Source organism: Nothobranchius furzeri, chromosome 4 (assembly GCF_043380555.1).
Source record: "Nothobranchius furzeri strain GRZ-AD chromosome 4, NfurGRZ-RIMD1, whole genome shotgun sequence".
Taxonomy (NCBI): domain Eukaryota; kingdom Metazoa; phylum Chordata; class Actinopteri; order Cyprinodontiformes; family Nothobranchiidae; genus Nothobranchius; species Nothobranchius furzeri.
Window position 1 is genome coordinate 15,341,932 of NC_091744.1, and position 18,170 is coordinate 15,360,101.

General features: G+C 46.2%; 2 protein-coding genes across 3 annotated transcripts in view; both read left to right on the plus strand.

Moving 5' to 3' along the window:
• The first annotated feature begins 3,591 nt into the window (after nt 1-3,591).
• LOC107388883 (actin-related protein 2/3 complex subunit 1B-A) lies at nt 3,592-16,576 on the plus strand. 2 transcript variants are annotated; one of them, XM_015964674.3, is made up of 10 exons: nt 3,592-4,168; nt 4,617-4,783; nt 5,355-5,459; nt 6,462-6,684; nt 6,784-6,891; nt 6,998-7,240; nt 7,417-7,492; nt 7,988-8,187; nt 15,908-15,998; nt 16,190-16,576. In XM_015964674.3, the coding sequence occupies exons 2-10, from the start codon at nt 4,720-4,722 to the stop codon at nt 16,226-16,228; spliced, it is 1,149 nt and encodes a 382-aa protein (XP_015820160.1). In that variant the 5' UTR covers nt 3,592-4,168; nt 4,617-4,719; the 3' UTR covers nt 16,229-16,576. The 2 variants fall into 2 exon arrangements, with proteins under 2 accessions (XP_015820160.1, XP_015820167.1); XM_015964681.3 differs by having other exon boundaries at nt 4,640-4,783.
• The window catches only part of LOC107388874 (monocyte to macrophage differentiation factor 2), a 31,072-nt gene continuing 21,044 nt past the window's right edge, over nt 8,143-18,170 (plus strand). The window contains exon 1 of the mRNA XM_015964659.3: nt 8,143-8,187. The gene's annotated coding sequence lies outside the window, so the exon portion shown is untranslated. The remainder of the gene's footprint in view (nt 8,188-18,170) is intronic.

Consider the following 18,170-nt stretch of genomic DNA (forward strand, 5'->3'; position numbering starts at 1 on the left):
TTGGAGATTGGCCTATAATTCACTGGTAATGAAGCAACCATCCCAGGTCTTTTTAAAAGTGGATGAATAACTGTTTTTTTTTTATCTGTCGGTACAAAACCAGAAGCAAAGCTGTTGTTGATTATGTGCAAAATCAGTGGTGCGACTGTTTGAAAAACTTCCATAAACAAACACGGGGTAAAATATCTTCTGGTGACCCACTAGGTTTAGCATCTTTTAACAAACTGGTGAACTCCGCAAGTGGTACTGGATGAAAAGAGACCAGCCATTCCTCAAAAGACGTAGAGGATCTTAACACACTAGATTTAGGCAGGGCGTCTCGCAGCATCACCACCTTGTCGATAAAAAATTGAAGGAAGCTGTTACACACAGATTCAGGGGCCTGTACAGGTGAATAATCTTCCACATTCAGCACAGAGTTTATAGCTGCATACAAAACCAGAGGTTTGTTGGCATTAGCATGCACAAGGTTGGAATAATAGGCAGTCTTTGCGGATTTAACAATTTCCTGATAAGATTTCCAACTTTCTCTAAGGGCCATTAAAGATAAATGCAGCTTATCATTTTTCCACTTTCTTTCACACCTCCTGCATTCCCTTCTTGCAGCCCTGGTGCTTTCAGTAGACCACACATTAGCACCATGAGTTGCCTTTTTTGGGTGAAGAGGCGCAATGGTGTCCATAATGTCCTTACAGGTCTGATTAAAATAACAGAGCAGATCATCCAAAAGTGACCAATCACCCACATAAGGCTCAGCCCTATTAAATAACAAGGAAAACTGTACTGATGTAGCACTGTTCACAGGACGAGAAAGTCAAATAGGAACTGTAGAGTCAACAACACTACCACGCACAGTAGCGTCAAATAGTACAGGCTTGTGGTCTGAAAAGACAGCATCCTGAATACACACGTTGGACACCATGCATCCAAGTGACAGCACAAGATCCAGAGTGTGACCGCATACCTGAGTGGCTGCATTTACCCACTGGGTAAAACTAAAAGAGTTCACGAGATTAACAAAATCTGCAACCAGTGGTTTTCCAGGGCAGCAAACATGAATATTAAAGTCTCCAAGCAACATAATCCTGTGCCGTGGGAGGAGAAGTCTTCCTCTGCACCACTCACATGCAGCATCTCCTTGTGTTAAGTGCACCCAATAGTTGAACGAGGCACAGTGACTCCATCTGCAGCAAGATGATGTTGTAGGTCTTTGGTTCTGGTCTGGGGGTTGACTCTGACTATTCTCACCATTCTTCACTTCTGTTTATCTGAATATTTCTTGGTCTGACACTTGGAGCCTTAACTTGAACTGAGCCTGTGTTCTTCCATTTCCTCAATATGTTCCTAACTGTGGAAACAGAAGCTGAAATCTCTGAGACAGCTTTCTGTATCCTTCCTCTAAACTATGATGGTGAACAATCTTTGTTTTCATGTCATGTGAGAGTTGTTCTGAGACCCCATGTTGCTGCTCTTCAGAGAATATTCAGAGGGAAACTACAATCCCCCCTTAAATACTCTTTTTCTTAACTGGATTCACCTGTGTATGGAGGTCAAGGGTCATTGAGCTTACCAAACCACTTTTCAGTCCCAATAATTCTAAACGTTTTGGAATCAAATGACAATAGAGCCCAAATTTATGCACCTGCCTAATTTTGTTTAAAGAGTGAGTCACCCCCTACCAGAGTCTAACTCCACTCCCACTTCATGTTTGGAAAATGCAACAAATGCTGTTGCCTGGCAGACCGAGAGGGCGGAGCCGCTAACAAATACACACACACACAGGCTCACAACAGCATTGTGACATCATAATGTAACAGTTTACATCATAGCATACCTCTCAGCCAATAGCAGTGGCAGATTTAAATTCAAATACAGTGCAGAGTTTTTACCTGACAACGGCACAACACTGCCAGTTTTAGGCAGAATATTTAAATTTTAACTAAGATGCACTGAAGTGCCAAATTATTGATGACACGTGTCTGCAGCACGATTAGACACTCGTTTATTTAGTTTATCAGCAAAAAGAGTTGATTTGTGGGTGACTTGCTCTTTAAACAATCATTTCACACTTTCTGTAAACCCTATAAACCTTGTTTCACTTCTCAAACATCACTGTGTGTGTCTCCTGTTTAATATATTTAACTGAAATTACCAACCAATGATTTATACAGGAAAATCGTGAAGATTAACAAGGCTGCCCAAGCTTTTGCATCCCACTGTATACTTTGAACAAAATATAAATGCAACTCTTGTTTTAATCTCATTTTTCATGAGCTGAACTGAAATATCTGAAACATCAAATTACACAAAAAATGACCCACTACTCTCAAATATTGTTCTCAGATCTAAATCTGTGATGGTGGGCACTTCTACTTTGCCGAGGCAATCCATCCCACATCGCAGGTGTGGCGTGTCAAGGTGCTGATTAGACAGAATGAATTTTGCTCAGGTGTGCTTTAGGCTGGTCAAACTAAAAGGACACTCTGAAACGTGCAGTTTGATCATGCACCACAGTGCCACTGATGTTGCAACTTCTGAGGGAGTGTGCAGTAAGCGTGCCGTCTGCAGGAATGCCTACCAGAGCTATTGCTCGTGAAATGAATGTTCTTTTCTCTGCCATAAGTCGTCTCCAAAAGCCCCTCCCCCATGTCCGAGCTTCTCACCCAGTCTCTAAGGGAGAGCCCAGACACCCTGCGGAGAAAATTATTTTTGGCTGCTTGCAATCTCATTCCTTCGGTCAGCAACTTGCAGGAAATTATTGTCCTTAAAATGATCCGTGAACTGCAAATGATAAATCTTAAATTTAATTTTAGACATTTCTTTAAACTGATTCCAAAACATCCATCTTCATCCAATATCTGCTTATCCAAGCAGGGTCACAGGGGGCTGGTGCCTATCTCCAGCAGTCTCCGGGTAAACAGGCAGGGTACATCCTGGACAGGTGCTAGTCCATCTCATGGCGACACAGAGGGACCAAAATCCATGAACACACCCACATAAGGACAATTCAGAGAGGCCAATCCACCTAAGTCTTATCATTGGCCAGTGGGAGAAAGCCGGCTCCCCCACACGACTGTTGTAGTAAGTAAGTAAGTAAGTAAAAGTTTATTTATATAGCGCCTTTCACAGATATAAATCACAAAGCGCTGTACAACATGATAAAGATCAGAGCAAATTCCTCTAACCAATAAAAACATCAGAAAAACAATAGCACTGATAAAATAGAAAATAAAATCATGAGTATAAACAAAGTGAAGGTGTGAACCCGAACAAAGCCATCTTTTTGAACATTTAGGGAGGGAACGCCTGGATGAAAAGGTGAGTTTTTAGACGATTTTTAAAGACCTCTACAGTGTTAGAGAGACGGAGATTTGAAGGTAGACTGTTCCAAAGTCTGGGTGCAGTAGTCTGAAAGGCCCTGTCCCCTTTGGTTTTCAGTCTGGTTCGAGTACTTCTAACCCTAAATTGAGGAAATCTAAAAAAAAAACATTTTTTATGTGAGTCGCATGAGTCGAGTATGTCTGTTTTTCTTTAAATTATTTCTATATCATCTGAAAGACCAGGTTCAAAATGTGAATATTTCCCTTTTTACATCTCATGGTGCCTCTCTTTCCTTCTTCTGTCTACATTTTTAGTTGTCTTCCTTCCTTTTTAACTAGTTCTTTTATGCACAAGTAACTGTCTGCTCCGCCCACTTTTTCCATTTCTTTCATACTTTTTCTGCCCTCCTTATTCAGTCCCCTCCTCCTCCTCCTCCTCTTTTTTGAGTTACATTGTCTTGGCTTCTTCTACTTCCCCCTTCAGTCTCCATTTCTTCTCATTAAACCTTACCCTTCACCTGGACTCCTATCCTAATCAAACCCAAAGTTTATCCACCTCTTAGAAAAACACTGCCTGATCACTAAAGTTGCAAACTTCCTGTATGTCAACGTTCCTGTGCACCTCCTCCTCCACTTCCCCTTCAGGCTTCTCCTCCCTCTCTTTAGCTCGGCTCCTCTCTTCCTGAGCTCACTCTTGTCGTTGGCGTTCGCGTTGACTGGCCAGAGTCCGCGGGCTGAACACCCTCCTTTTTTACTTTTTAGATTCACCACCTCCTTCTGCCTCTTCTCTTTCTCCTCTCTCCCGTCTCTGCAGCTTGTCACCCATTCATCTCCGTCCTGCCCTCTGGGTAAGTAGCCTACAAGTTTTTTTTCCTTTCCAACCCACTGAACATGTCACACACCCCCAAGCACAGTTTGTAAAGAGGGACACATTTCTAGAGAACGGCTCACAAAGGGTACTACCTTCATTCAGAGCAGACACAAGCGTACGTTGTGTAATATTTCATTTATCTTTTGCTTTAAAGATAATGTTTTAAGAACTTCCTCCTGTTTTCTCAAACTGTCTTAGGGATGTGTGACCCTTGACCTGCATATTTCTTTAGAGTCCTCTGAAAGTCTGGGTTTCTTTAGAGCAGCCTGAAATAAATGTATGTTTAGAGTGTGTTTCCATCTCACACACTCTAACCGAGGGTGTGTTTTATCTCTTAAACTGTTTAAATTTATAGAAGCTGTTAAACAAATACATTTTATAATCATTAATATTTCATCTGTCTTCTCTCTGCTTCCTCCTTTCAGTGATCTTAACTTCTGTTTTTTAGACTGGACTGTTACTCCCCCAGCCCACCTTCCTCTGGTTCCTCTCCTCACTTCCTGGTCTGAGTCTGACACCTGATTGGCCATGGCGTACCACAGCTTCTTGCTGGAACCAATTAGCTCTCATGCCTGGAACAAAGATCGGACCCGTAAGTCTGATCGTCCTCTGACTGTCTAAATCGAAAACCCTTTGGGTACGTTTTCCTCCGATTACTGTCTCTGATGAAGCAGAGGCAGTGTTACAAGCAGAGGTTTGCGATTGGCGCTTAGGTGGAAGAAGGCATTTCCTGTTTCCTGTAGCAGTCAGGGTGCAGTCTGGGTCTTTCTGAGAAGCGTTTGTGTTCCTTTAGAGGAAACCAGTGCCTTGTTTGGCTTTTTAGATCAGCACTTTGGTTTTTGTGGCATCTGCTGTAGGCCGTCCACATCGCTGCTCCTAAACACCTCTTCTGACTCATCTGCTGTGGGCTTTGCTGCAGTTTAGAAGCAGAAATGTTCTACCACACTATTTATAGACAGTCTGTGCTGTCCCCAGGCAGACGTTCCATGTTTCTGTAGTTTTCTCCATCTGCAGTCATCTGATCTATAGCTCATTTCACCATGTTACAACTATAGTCATCTCCATCTCTGAACTTGTGCTGATGAGTTTGCTCTTTATTGAGGATATTTGCAGAGGCATCTGGGTTTTGTTTTGGCGTAATTCAAAGTGTTTCTGTGTTCCAGAAATTGCCCTGTGTCCCAATAACCATGAGGTTCACATCTTCAAGAAAGACGGGACCAAATGGACCAAAATCCATGAGCTGAAGGAGCACAATGGTCAGGTGACAGGTGAGACATTTTCTAGTTGCATTTTTTGACTGTCCCAACTTCCTGTTTGTCTGAAACAATGTCACATATAGTAACCATGTAGCAGCCAAGAGCTTCACCCATTAAAACAAATGAGTTGGAAGAATACACTTCTAGTGATGCTTTTCTTGAGATTTTGGTGTAAATGTATTAATTTCTATAACTTTATCATTTTCTTTTATTCAATGAAAAAGATGAATTTGAGATCAACTGTTTTTATGGCGACTCCATTCATATGGTTTCCTCTTTTTCATTGCTGGCTGTTCTTATGCAAAACTGAACTCTTTTACTTCGTCCTCCCAGCTCTGACTCAAATGTAAATGTATTTGTAGAAAACCTGTTCAGACAAACAGATTTTTGCCTGATCAGTCTATGAAATTTTATTTTAGTAAAATTCTCATTTTGTTACTAAAAATGTGATTCTTCTTCAGATTCTCCCTTCAGTGGCATTCCTCAGGGTTGTATTCTAGGACCTATATTTACCATTTATGCTTCCTCTGGACCCATTTCTAGAAAACACAAACACAAATCCCTTTTCATATTTCTAAATGCTTCTCTTTCACTTAAACCCCATTTTTTATTATTATGCTAATATTGAAGCTCGGGTGAGTTTAAACTCCCTCACATGGACCAAAGACAATACTGGCCTTTGGTAAAAATCTGACAAATTTTGAATCCAAACATCTGTGTTTAAGGTTTGATTTTAATTTTGAGTCGAGAAACAGATTAGACCAATGATAAATCGAATTCTTAAAACCAAAGTTTTTATTTAGGGTGAAGGTTTTTGTTTGATTGCTTTTAAAGGTTGTTTACTATTTTGTGGTGTGTTTCTAGCTTGAATTTTGTCTTTGGTGCTTTAATGTGGTGTTTCCCCATTTTTCTTAAGCATCTTGGGTAAAAATGTGCTTACATGCTTCATAAGTGGTAACCTACCTGTTTTGAATGCTTATACCCTGCAGATAATGAAACTTTCTTTTCCTCCAGGGATTGACTGGGCTCCAGACAGTAACCGTATAGTCACCTGTGGAGCTGACCGTAACGCCTACGTGTGGACCCTGAAGGAGGGGGTTTGGAAGCCCACTCTGGTCATTCTCAGGATCAACCGCGCCGCTCGCTGTGTGAAGTGGTCACCTAAAGAGAACAAGTTTGCTGTGGGCAGCGGCTCACGGCTCATCTCCATTTGCTACTTTGAGCAGGAAAATGACTGGTGAGTTTGCAGGGAATTCCAATATGCAGTTAAATAAAGTAAATGACTTATAGGTACCATATTACTGGATGTAGTAGCTGTATTTGTTCTTGGATGCAGGTGGGTGTGCAAACACATCAAGAAACCCATCCGCTCTACCATCCTGAGTCTGGACTGGCATCCCAATAACGTCCTGCTGGCTGCTGGATCTTGTGACTTCAAGTGCAGGTGAGCCAAAGTTAGAAACAAGCTGATCTGTAAATGAAATGTATTATAACACTAAATAAATGGAAAACTCAATACACAAACAAGCTATTCCTCATTCTCTGCTCAGGGTGTTCTCAGCCTACATAAAGGAAGTGGAGGAGAAGCCCGGACCCACTCCCTGGGGAAGCAAGATGCCCTTTGGGGAGGTGATGTTTGAGTCTGGCGAGTCTGGAGCTGCAGCTCAGACCTCAGGTGGAGGAGGAGGAGGAGGTTGGGTGCACAGTGTGTGCTTCTCACACTCTGGAAACAGGCTAGCCTGGACATCCCATGACTCTACTTTGTCAGTCTCAGAGGGAGGCAAGACGGGAACGTAAGCAAGGGGGCGGGGCAGCACACCTGAGCGTGTGTGTGCGTGTGTGCGTGTGCGTGTGTGCGTGTGCGTGTGTGTGTGTGTGTGTGTGTGTGTGTGTGTGTGTGTGTGTGTGTGTGTGTGTGTGTGCGAGCGAGCGAGCTTCTGACTTTGACATTTTCTTCTGGTATTCTCAGGGTGAGCAGCCTGAGGTCTAAGACACTTCCTCTGCTGTGTGTGACCTTCATCACGGAGAACAGCTTGGTGGCAGCTGTGAGTCTTCGGCTAACATCTGATTTTAACAAAAATCAGCAACGTGTGCATTTTTGTATTTTATTTACCCTAACATTTTTTTTAGCTTGTAACTAATGTTAAACTAATGCTTCTTTTAAATTTAAACAAAGAGAGTCCAATCTTTTAGAAAAAGCTGCATATGAACTGCAAATCTGAAACAAACATTAAATATTGCCACGTAGAAACCACTCATGAAGCTCATTTTCATATAAAGAAAGCAGTTTTGTTTTATCAGGGGGTTGTTCGTGCATGGGTGTCGTAAAATCTACTGCTGGAACCAAACTTTTAGGAAGATGGCACAGAGACACAAACATCCTTAGTCGTGATCAGATGGGAAAAAAACAATTGTTCTCTCCTTTAATTGCACAAACTATTTATATGGAACATTTTGAAATGATGCTGCACTAATACTATATAACCTAAAATTCTAAATAATTTTCTAAACTGAATCCAAGCTTAATCTTTCTATGTTAGGGTCATGACTGCTACCCGATGCTGTTTGTGTATGATGGGGCCAAAGGGAGCCTGACATTTGGTGGCAAGTTGGACATTCCCAAACAGGCAGCCCAGAAGGGCATCAGCGCCAGGGAACGCTTCCAGAACCTTGACCGTCGAGCCTCAGAGACCCAGGGCACTCAGAAGGACCAGAACACACTCCACAAGAACAGCATCAGGTCAGCAATCAACAAAACTAAACTGTGTGATTTTGATAAAATGATCCTGTGCATGTTGACACTGTCTGGTGTATTACTACTCCCAGCCACCAGAGGCAGGAGTGAGTTGTGATGTAGCCATTATATATATATAAATATATATATATATATATATATATATATATATATACATACACCTGTACAAATAATGCACATTAGCTCGAAAAATGTTTTTTAAGCAAAATGGGAGGTTCCCACCACCACCATTTTGGTCGTGTCACATGTCTAGTCACTCCCAGACAGTCCAAAAATGGGAACAGAGTTGGAGCTGAGAGTGGTGCTGTAATGGTTGGAACAGGGTTGGAACAAATGAACCATTGTAGCTACTAGCTAACTTAGCTAACACAAGAAGCTAAGAAGGGGCTCTGGGGTAGCCGACCTGTGCAGGCTCTTGGCTTCACGCAAGGATGTAGTCATGCTGGTTGCCTTTTGAGCAATGATATGGACTTTTCAAATACAAGCAGAGCCTCAGACCACTGCAGTCAAAGCCTGGTGCCCTGGCCTCTTACGTGAGGTCATGCTCACCTCGGTCGGAGAACAGAAGGAGATTAGCTACATGCTAACTCAAGCTAACAGAGGTTTTTTGGGGCACTTTTAGTGAGAGAAATGCAATAAAGCGAATTCAAAATCAACTCAAAGTGCAGTGGTGTTTCTTTGATCTCCCTCAGAGAACTCCACAGCAGTGAAGCACAACTAAAACCTAGCATGAAGCCAGTCGGACACGTAGCGCGTCTCGGCCTCTTTCGGCTGTTCCTGGCCGTTCCCGGCTGAGAGACGGGAGAGGGCAGGCGCCCGCGCTGGGCTTCCTTTCGTAAGGATGAAGCAGCAGATTCACGGGTCTCTGATTGCAGGACTGCTGCTGTCAAAGGAAGAGGCACTTTACCGAAACTTTGCAAACATCTCTGCAGCTGTGACCTTGTAAATCTTTGACTGCAGTGGACCAGCGAAGCCCCGAAGCTTCTGCTAGCTAGCCTTGGTCAGTTTAGGAGGTTTGGTCCCCATTCAGCCAGCCAGCCAGCCCCACCAACAAGTTATATTTAAAACCATGTTTGACAAATATGTATGTTTTCTTTTCTTTTCTTTTGGTTTTTGTATTTTTGTTAGTTTTTTTAATTCAACAGCATATGTTAATTTTAATCCATATTTTGTCTTATTTTATGCACTTGGAATACGGATGAGTGCATGTGCACTTTTATGGGGTTTTTTTCAATTGTTTGAGATAAATAAATATAAAAATAAAAAATAATAAAAACAGGGCAGTGTTGTGTTAAATGCACACAAATGCACAGCATTTTCCCCTATTCAACCAGTGAAATAAAGTACAGAAATATAATTTTATTTACTGATAACAATGAAGTAGAGGCTTCTTGGATCATCTGTTAGAGCAGTCAATAACCACGGCTTGCCATCTTTGTCGTTGTCTAAATAATTCCATAATTAACATCCAGACACAAACACACAGAGGACACAACGTTGGTTACTTATTGTAACCCCAGATTCTATGAGTCTAGTCGCAGCCCTTAAGCTAGCTGCTATTGGAAGGATGATCTCCGCATCAGCCAATCATGAAGAGCTTAAATGTACGCCCACCAATAGTGGGCCCCCTCGTGGTATATAACCGCAGTGACCCCACTGCTCACCTCCAATGGCTCTTATTCCCATCATAACCAGTGGGGCCAGTGGCTTAAGGGCTGCGACTAGACTCATAGAATCTGGGGTTACAATACGTAACCAACGTTCTATTTCGTCTAGTCTTAGCCCTTAAGCTAGCTGCTATTGGAATAAAGCGCAGCTGGATGGGTTTACGCCCCACTGGTTAACACAACCAATGGACACACCCAATCAAATCTCCTCTAGTGGGGGACGTTCAGCCTCAGACCAGGCTTAAAGACTGAGGCAGGCACGATAAGAGAGGGGCCCCCACTAAAAAGCATCATCCACAAAAGGATGAAATCCATCTCAGCAAGGCCAATGAGGTGCCATAAGCATTCATTTAGCCTGCTGGGGTCCAAGCACTGAACGAGTGATGGATCCTGAAGACACATCTCGTAAATAATAACGAGTAAAGGAACAGGGTGAAGCCCATGAAGCAGCCTGACAAATGTCTTCCATTGACACACCACTGAGGAGCACCATCGAAGAGGAAATCCCTCTGGCTGAGTGAGCCCTGAGTGCCTCAGGGGGATCCTGCCCTGATGATGTGTAAGCGAGGGAAATGGCGTCACACAGCCAGCGTGAAAGGCGCTGGGCCGACAGCGCCTGACCAAGGGAAGACTCCCTGTAGTGCACAAACAGGTTTTGTGAGCGACTAATCCCTGAAGTGCGTGACACATATCGTGCAAGCGCGCGCACCGGGCAGAGAAGGTGAGAAGCCGCCTCCTCCTCAGAATTATGGGGAGGAGGAAAAAGTCCAGCCAATGAAATTGACCTGGATTTGAAGGAAGCATTAATGCTTTTGGGCACAAAGGCTGGGTTGGGGCATAAAACAGCAGACCCGCCATCCTCCCGGATCCTGAGGCATGCGGGAGCCACTGAGAGGGCGGTTAGGTCACTCACTCTCTTAACTGATGCTAGCGCCAGCAGCAATGCAGTTTTAAGCGACAGGAACTTGAGTGAGACCTGGTCCAAGGGTTCAAATGGAGCTTCAGATAAGCCACGCAGAACCACCGTTAGATCCCATTGGGGAAAAAGCGGGCGGGACACAGGTCTGTTCCTCCTGACACCTTTTAGAAAACGTTTTGTGAGGGGATGATTGAAAACAGATCTATCTCCAAAACCCTGATGACATGATGAGATAGCTGCAGCATATGTCTTAACAGTGCTGAATGCGAGGCCCCTGTCTATCAGTATCTGCAGAAACGATAGGACATCCGCCAGCTGGCAGGAGAGCGCTTGAACATTCCGTTCTGCGCACCAGTTCTGGAAAGCTGCCCATTTAGCAGCGTAAGACGCAATGGTAGAGGGCGCCCGCGCACTCTGAATCGTGGCGACCACATCATGCGGCAGCCCAGAAGCCTCTAAGCGTGACCGCTCAGCGGCCAGACCCACAGCCGTTGGCCTATTTCCGGAGGATGTTTGATTATCCCATCCGCCTGGAGAAGGGCGTCCGCCCTCCACGGGGAGCCGGACACTAGCACTTGCAGGTCCGGAAACCATGACGCGGACACGCGTCTGGGAGCCACCAGAATCACCGAGAGCTGTTCCGACCGAACTCGGTCCAGGAGACGGGGAATCAGAGGGACTGGTGGAAACGCATAAAGGAGCGTTCGAGGCCAGGGCTGGTGTGAGAAGGCGTCCGCCCCGAGCGGGGGTCCGTCCCGGGGACTCAGGGAAAACCACAGGCGACACTGAGCGTTTTCGCGAGCCGCGAACAGATCCACAGACGGTTCCCCGAACCTGATCCAGATCTGTGATATCAGTGCAGGATGTAGACGCCAGTCGGAGTCGCGGGGTCCCCCTCTCGACAGGATGTCTGCCGCTACATTCAGTACCCCCGGAATGTAGATGGCTCTGATGGACAGCAGGTGGACATGTGTCCAACACAGTAAATCTGTGGCGACACGCAACAGTGGGAGGGATCGAACTCCCCCTTGGCGATTTATGTAGGCTGCCGCTACCCGGTTGTCTGTGTGAACTTCGACATGACGGCCCTCTAGAAGGGCAGCGAAGTGTCTGATCACATTCCTCACTGTCATAAGCTCCAACACATTTATGTGCTTGTGCGTGTGGGAGGGCCAGCGATCTGCCACCGTATGGGACAAGCACGTGCCCCCCCACCCCGACAGTGACGCATCCGTAAACACAGATACGTGTGACGGGAACACCGCGTGAGAGGATGCAGGGGTTCCCCCAGTGAGCGAGGTCCCCGCCCACTGAAGGGGGAATCCTCAACATACGTCTCTTCTGACGTATCGGGTGTACCCGGAGGCGGACGAACCAGCGTTGCAAGCGCCTCTTGCGCAGCAAACCTAGCGGCACTACTGAATGGGCTGCGGACATCATGCCCAGGAGTTTCATGACTAACCGGGCTCTCACGATCTTGCGGGGTTGAACACGGGAGATCACCGTGGAGAGATCTGCCGCTCTTGCAGGCGACAAACGTGCTCTCATTAGGGAGGCGTCCAACTCCACCCCGAGATACACAATCGACTGGGATGGAAGGATGGAGCTCTTTTCCCAGTTTATAGAAAACCCTAGGGTTGACAGATGCCCTGTCAACCTCCTGGTTTGCTGTGACGCCCCGTCCTTGGACTGAGCGCACAGGAGAAGATCGTCCAGGTAAAATAAGACCCTCATTCCCTCCGTGCGCAGTGGCTGCAGCGCGGTCTCCAGACATTTGGAGAAGGTGCGCGGGGCTAGCGAGTAGCCGAAAGGGAGGCGATTGAACTGATATTGAACTCCCTTGAACGAAAAACGCAGAAACTTCCGGTGGTTTGGAACTACTGGTATGTGGAAGTATGCGTCTTTCAGGTCGATTGACGTGAACCAATCCCCGGGGCGCACATATTCCAGGACTTGTCTCATCGTTAACATGCGGAAATGCATTACTGCTATGGAGCAGTTGAACAGGGACAGGTCGAGAATCGGCCTCATTCCTCCCAACTTCTTCGGTACTACAAAGTAGCGGGAGTAGAAACCCGAGAGTTCTTGTCCGCGAGGGACTCGGGAAATAGCGTCTTTGGACAGAAGTTCCCGCAGCTCCAGCTCTAGCGCCTGAGACTGTACTTGCGATGTGAACGTCGTCTCCACGATCCCGTTGAAGGGAGGTGGAGTGGCCTGAAAATGAAGTGTGTGACCGCAATGAATGGTGTCCGAAATCCATTTGCTCATGATGCAAAGGCGGCGCCACTCGTGCGCGCGTTCCGACAGTGGACGCGTGTGCGCGGTCACGTGAACAACGTCTGAGGGTTGTGCATGCGCCCTTACCGCCGTCGCCTGTACCAGAGAACTGGGGGCGACCCATGGAGGGCTGCGCTCGAAAGGGCAAGTGCAAAACAGCTGGAACAGGCTGGTCCACACCGCGGAGCGTGGAGTCCGAGAGTGAAGGACGAGTGGGAGCCGGGCCTGTGCACGGGGGCGACAGAGTGCTAGCGGATGGAGCCGCGCACTGTGCCGCCGCGCGTGGTCGAGACAGGGACATGACATCCCGCCCCACCCAACGGCGTGGGGAGAGCGGGAAGAGTTGGGCCTGGCCGGATGCTGGGGCCAGAGCGCAAATGGAGCGCACCCTTACGGCTGGCCATGTATTATGACTACCTGCAGGAACATGTGTGCGTGCAGCAGTGCTTGGTGTGGGGAACATGTGTGAAAACTCGGCAGAGGATTCTGCGGAGGACTGTAGGATTGAGCTCTTTGAGTGACGTTTTTTGGGTTTTATTTCAAAACCAACAACATCAGAACAATCAGTAACACACACATTCCCCCCAAAGAGTCACTTCCGTGGCTGCTTTCGGCGAGGCTCCTGCACCTGGGACTGCCAAGACGGCGTCTGCTGGCCCCGCCGGAACCGTTGTCCGCCATCTCGCTGGTCCCGCTGATGTGGAGCCGAAGCGGGAGGCCGGCTCCGTGGAGCGGGCGGTGCAGCTGGACATCTGAAGTTTCCGCGCCGTTCGTCCCATCCTCTGGCTGAATGGCCGGAGTGCGAGGCTGACCGAGGGTGGACCAGGTCTCGCACCGTAGCCGATAGTTCGGCCGTCTTCTGAGCCCTCTCAATGACGCCCCTAAGATGGGGACCAAACAGAACATCGGTGGTGATGGGGCCATCCAGCATCTCCCTTTGCAGATGTTCCGGAATGGAGGGCAGGGCCTTCAGCCAGATCGCTCGCTGGATGAGGGTCTGCCAGGCAGCGATGCGAGCAGAACCGGTGAGCACAGCAGCACACAGATTGAGGATAGCATCAGCAGTCTTTGTTATGACGGCTTTCGACTCCTCGGGAGCTTCCAGCTCCTCCATCATCTTGGAGACGCCGAAGGCAAGAAGTGCGATGTTATTCCCTGCAGCGCCGGTCTGAAAGGCACACTGATGTGCGCGGTCGGTGAGCCGCGTCAGCAGCTGGTCATGTTTTGAAGCGGGAACAGCTCGCGGGCCAGCGAGGTGGTTCTTGGCGCCGAACAGCGAGGCCAAATCCAGCTCTAGTGGAGGAACGGACGGCCAGCCTTGGTCGGACAACTCCTCGACCTTGGTGATGGGCGCATACGTGGAGACTGGCGCCTTGAGCTTGGCAGGCTCGGAGAAGGCGGCAGACCAGCAGCTCATAGCAGCGGGGAAGCGCGGCCAGACAGGGTCTGGACAGCGTGTCTGAGTTGCCCCGAAAATTCCCGCCAAATCATCCGCTTCAGGCAGGGCCGGTTCTGGCACAGCCAGCCCCTTGCGGGCTGCTGCCGCAGAAATGATGGCGGGCAGCTCCTGGAGTAGTGCTCTTACTGCTGGCAGGGAGGAGCGAGAAGCCACTGGGGCAGAAGGACCCGCTGAGCGAAGCTCGTCGACCTCCGTTATGTCTAGGAGGGATGCCGCCTCATCGTAGTTTTCGCTGTCGGTGACGTCATCCAGCCGGTTGAAGCCAGCCGGCTCCTGACCGGCGTCGAAGAAAACCAAAGCCTTGTCCAGCGGGTAGGAGTCAGCCACCGGAAATTCTTTGTCGGCGGCGGGAGTGAAGTACTCGACCGGGCGAATCTTCTCTGCCACGGGCAGAGCGGCACAGAACGGGCACGAGGCCTGCGGGGTCAAGGCCAGGCCAGCATGGTGAGCCCCGAGACAGACCTCACACTTAGCGTGCAGGTCGCCGCTGGAAATGGAGCCCGTCTGGCAGGTCGGGCAGGGTCTGGCGTCACTGGACATGGCTGGTAAGTCGTCTTCGGATAATTTCGCTCTTTTGAGATAATATTTGCTCTTTAATAAAGCTCTCAAGCTTGGCATGAAGAGAAAAAGGGAGGTGAGCAGTGGGGTCACTGCGGTTATATACCACGAGGGGGCCCACTATTGGTGGGCGTACATTTAAGCTCTTCATGATTGGCTGATGCGGAGATCATCCTTCCAATAGCAGCTAGCTTAAGGGCTAAGACTAGATGAAATAGAACTAAAGTTCAGAGTGAAAATGGCCATACCGTGAGGCCAAGGCTGAGACCTTTCCCTGGAGCTAGCTCCTAGCGCTAGCTCTGATGTAGCTCTGATGCTCATGTTACCTGTCAATCAAATCTAATTATTCATAATTTCAAGCATTTAATTACACTTAAACGGAAGAGTTATAAAAAAACATCACCCCCTCAGAGTTGTCGTGAATGTAAACTAGATATATTAAACCTATAATGTTTTTTGAACCAGGCTGTAAACATGTTTATTTCTGCTGAGAAATTGGCATTTTAAACATGGGAGTCGGTATTGCTCACTTCTGGTGCCAGCCCCTAGTGGATGAGGGTGGAACTGCAAATTTGTGCACTTCCGCGTTGGTCTCATGAATTTCACAGGATTGTGGGCTTGGTTATAGCCAGCCCAGGAGTTGATAATGTTGGATAACCCGCATGTTCTGGCAATAATCCAGCAAAGTTCCACAACCTGCTGAGTGGTTTCTTTTGTTATAGTGAAGATATCACTGTGATATTGTTGCATGATGGGAACAAACGAAACATAGAATATGTATTACAATCTAAATGATTGATTTAGCCTTTTTAAACTAAATTTCAGTCAACTCTCTGTGGTGGAGGGAGGGAGAAACCAGTGCACCAAGTTCTGCACTACTGGTATGGATGGAGGAATGGCCATCTGGGATGTCAAGGTACCACACACACACACACACACACACACACACACACACACACACACACACACACACACACACACACACACACACACACACACACACACACACACACACACACACACACACACACACACACACACACACACACATACAGTGCCTAATTTGCATCCTAATGAAATTATTCTACTTTCTTAATACCTTCTCAGACTCTGGAGTCTGCTATGCAGGACTTGAAGATAGCATGAGCTGAATGTCCCGTTTGTCTGATAGAGGTCTGCTCGTTTCTGGACAGAAGAAGACGACTGCTGCCATAATAAACAACCTTTCTCTGCTGTTTTGAGTTTTTATACCAGTTAAGCAAAAACAAAGCTTTTTACTAGCTCATTTATTTCATTGTTATACAAAGGGGCTGAACCCAGATCTGCAAATGGTACTCTGTGAGTTCAGTTCTATCTAAACAAGTTCAGACTGAGCAGAATGTTTAAAGCAACTTTTCTTATAGTAACAATACAAAACTGCAACAGATATATTAAAGGCTTATGCTGGTCATAAAATGCATTCAATAAATCATTTTTGTCACAGTACTCAACAGAGCAGCCATTGTAACTGTGTGATTTATTTATTTATATCCACAACTTTGCCTTTTATACATTAGAACCACAAATTGAATAAGTCTTTTAAGATATAGAGCACTGAAAAACATTTTTCATTATTTTTGAGTTTCATGGCGAAAGTATTCTCCTACACCTATCTCCTGCATTAGCTTCTGATAGAAAAAAAGACAGTGAAACTCTAGGATTTGAAAATCCTGAAGATCTACGTGTAGGAGGGTAAATGTGGTGCTTTTAAGCTTAATATATTACCTTTACGTATGACCAATAAGTTGTGATACTCTATATAAATATAGAATATCAACCTGCTTGGTCTTTACTGTGTTTAATCAGAAGATTCTAGGATTCTTTTTCTTTTTCAGTGATCAAACACACACTTCGTCTCAATTCAGACAGAGTCAGGTTTATAAAAGATAAGAAATTTATTTTCTAAACAAATAAAACATGACAAGTTAACCAAGGCGTGATGGATGAAACTAAGAGGATGGGATGTGATGTATGGTGACCATGTGTGAATGTTTATCAGAACCTTCGTATCTAGAAGAACTGAGTTCTGGGTGTAAAAAGGAGAATTTGGTTTGCATTAAGCTATGAAGCTATATCAAAAAGGCATCAGACGCAATCTGTGTGTCTACCTCACTTTTTCTTCGGAGACCCTCTTCGTGGATCCGAAGGTCAGGGAGGTCGGATGACCACCACTGGGCACCGAGATTAGGTAGATTAACTGCAGCACTGACTCTCCAGTCCAGAGATGTTTCCGAGTCACAACAGATGGATGGAATCGTTTGCGTCTAGAAGGACTCTTAGGGAGTCGGAACGGTAACAGCTTGTTCTGCAGGAACCGTTTGCTGAGTCAGCAGTAGGCAGCTTTTAGCAGGGTTTTTGACAGCTTGTCAAAAATGCTCTGGGTTAAAGAGGTTTCACTCCAGACGGCGTTTCCGTAGCTTTCTCTAGAACTGAATGCTGAATCTCACAGGATGCTGGAAGCTGGAAGATGAAGTGCTGAATCACTGTAAGTGATTCTGTTTTAATATTCTCAAATTATGATTTACTTGGCCCACCGGTGCGTGCCATGTTAAGGGGTGTTCACAAGCAAACCTCAGAACGTCACGCCTCTTTCAGCTACAGGATGTTCTGATTTGTGGAACAGAAAGCAATGTGTCAGGATATAAGCTTAACCTTGTCATCGTCACGTGTCTGAGTGTGTGAGCTGTCAGAAAATAGTGATTCACTTGTTAAACCAACATTACTGATCATTATATCAAAATGTTTCATTTAACCACAGTGATTTAAGCACAGATTAATCAACCCTATTAATTTACGCACAGATTAATCAAAACATTATTGATCATTTCGTATAACATTTGTTTATTCCATTTCACGATTGATTAACACATTGGAGCTGAAAATAGTAACTTTATTCAGAGGCATGAGGAATCCTGCAGTGTTATCAGAAGAAGGCCTTGTTTGGGAACACAGGCTGACATTGTGTTCCTCCTGAAATGTCAACAAGGTTTGCAGAACCTTTTTGCTTGTTGGAAGGTAGAATGTGAAATCCACCATAGAGCTGGAATTT

Bases quoted from the DNA above. Each gene is read 5' to 3' on its own strand.
- LOC107388883 (XM_015964674.3), top strand. From the start codon at position 4,720: ATGGCGTACCACAGCTTCTTGCTGGAACCAATTAGCTCTCATGCCTGG. The intron at 7,241-7,416 runs GTAAGCAAGGGG...TGGTATTCTCAG, and splicing joins GAGGGAGGCAAGACGGGAAC to GGTGAGCAGCCTGAGGTCTA. The intron at 8,188-15,907 runs GTCAGCAATCAA...ACTAAATTTCAG, and splicing joins CTCCACAAGAACAGCATCAG to TCAACTCTCTGTGGTGGAGG.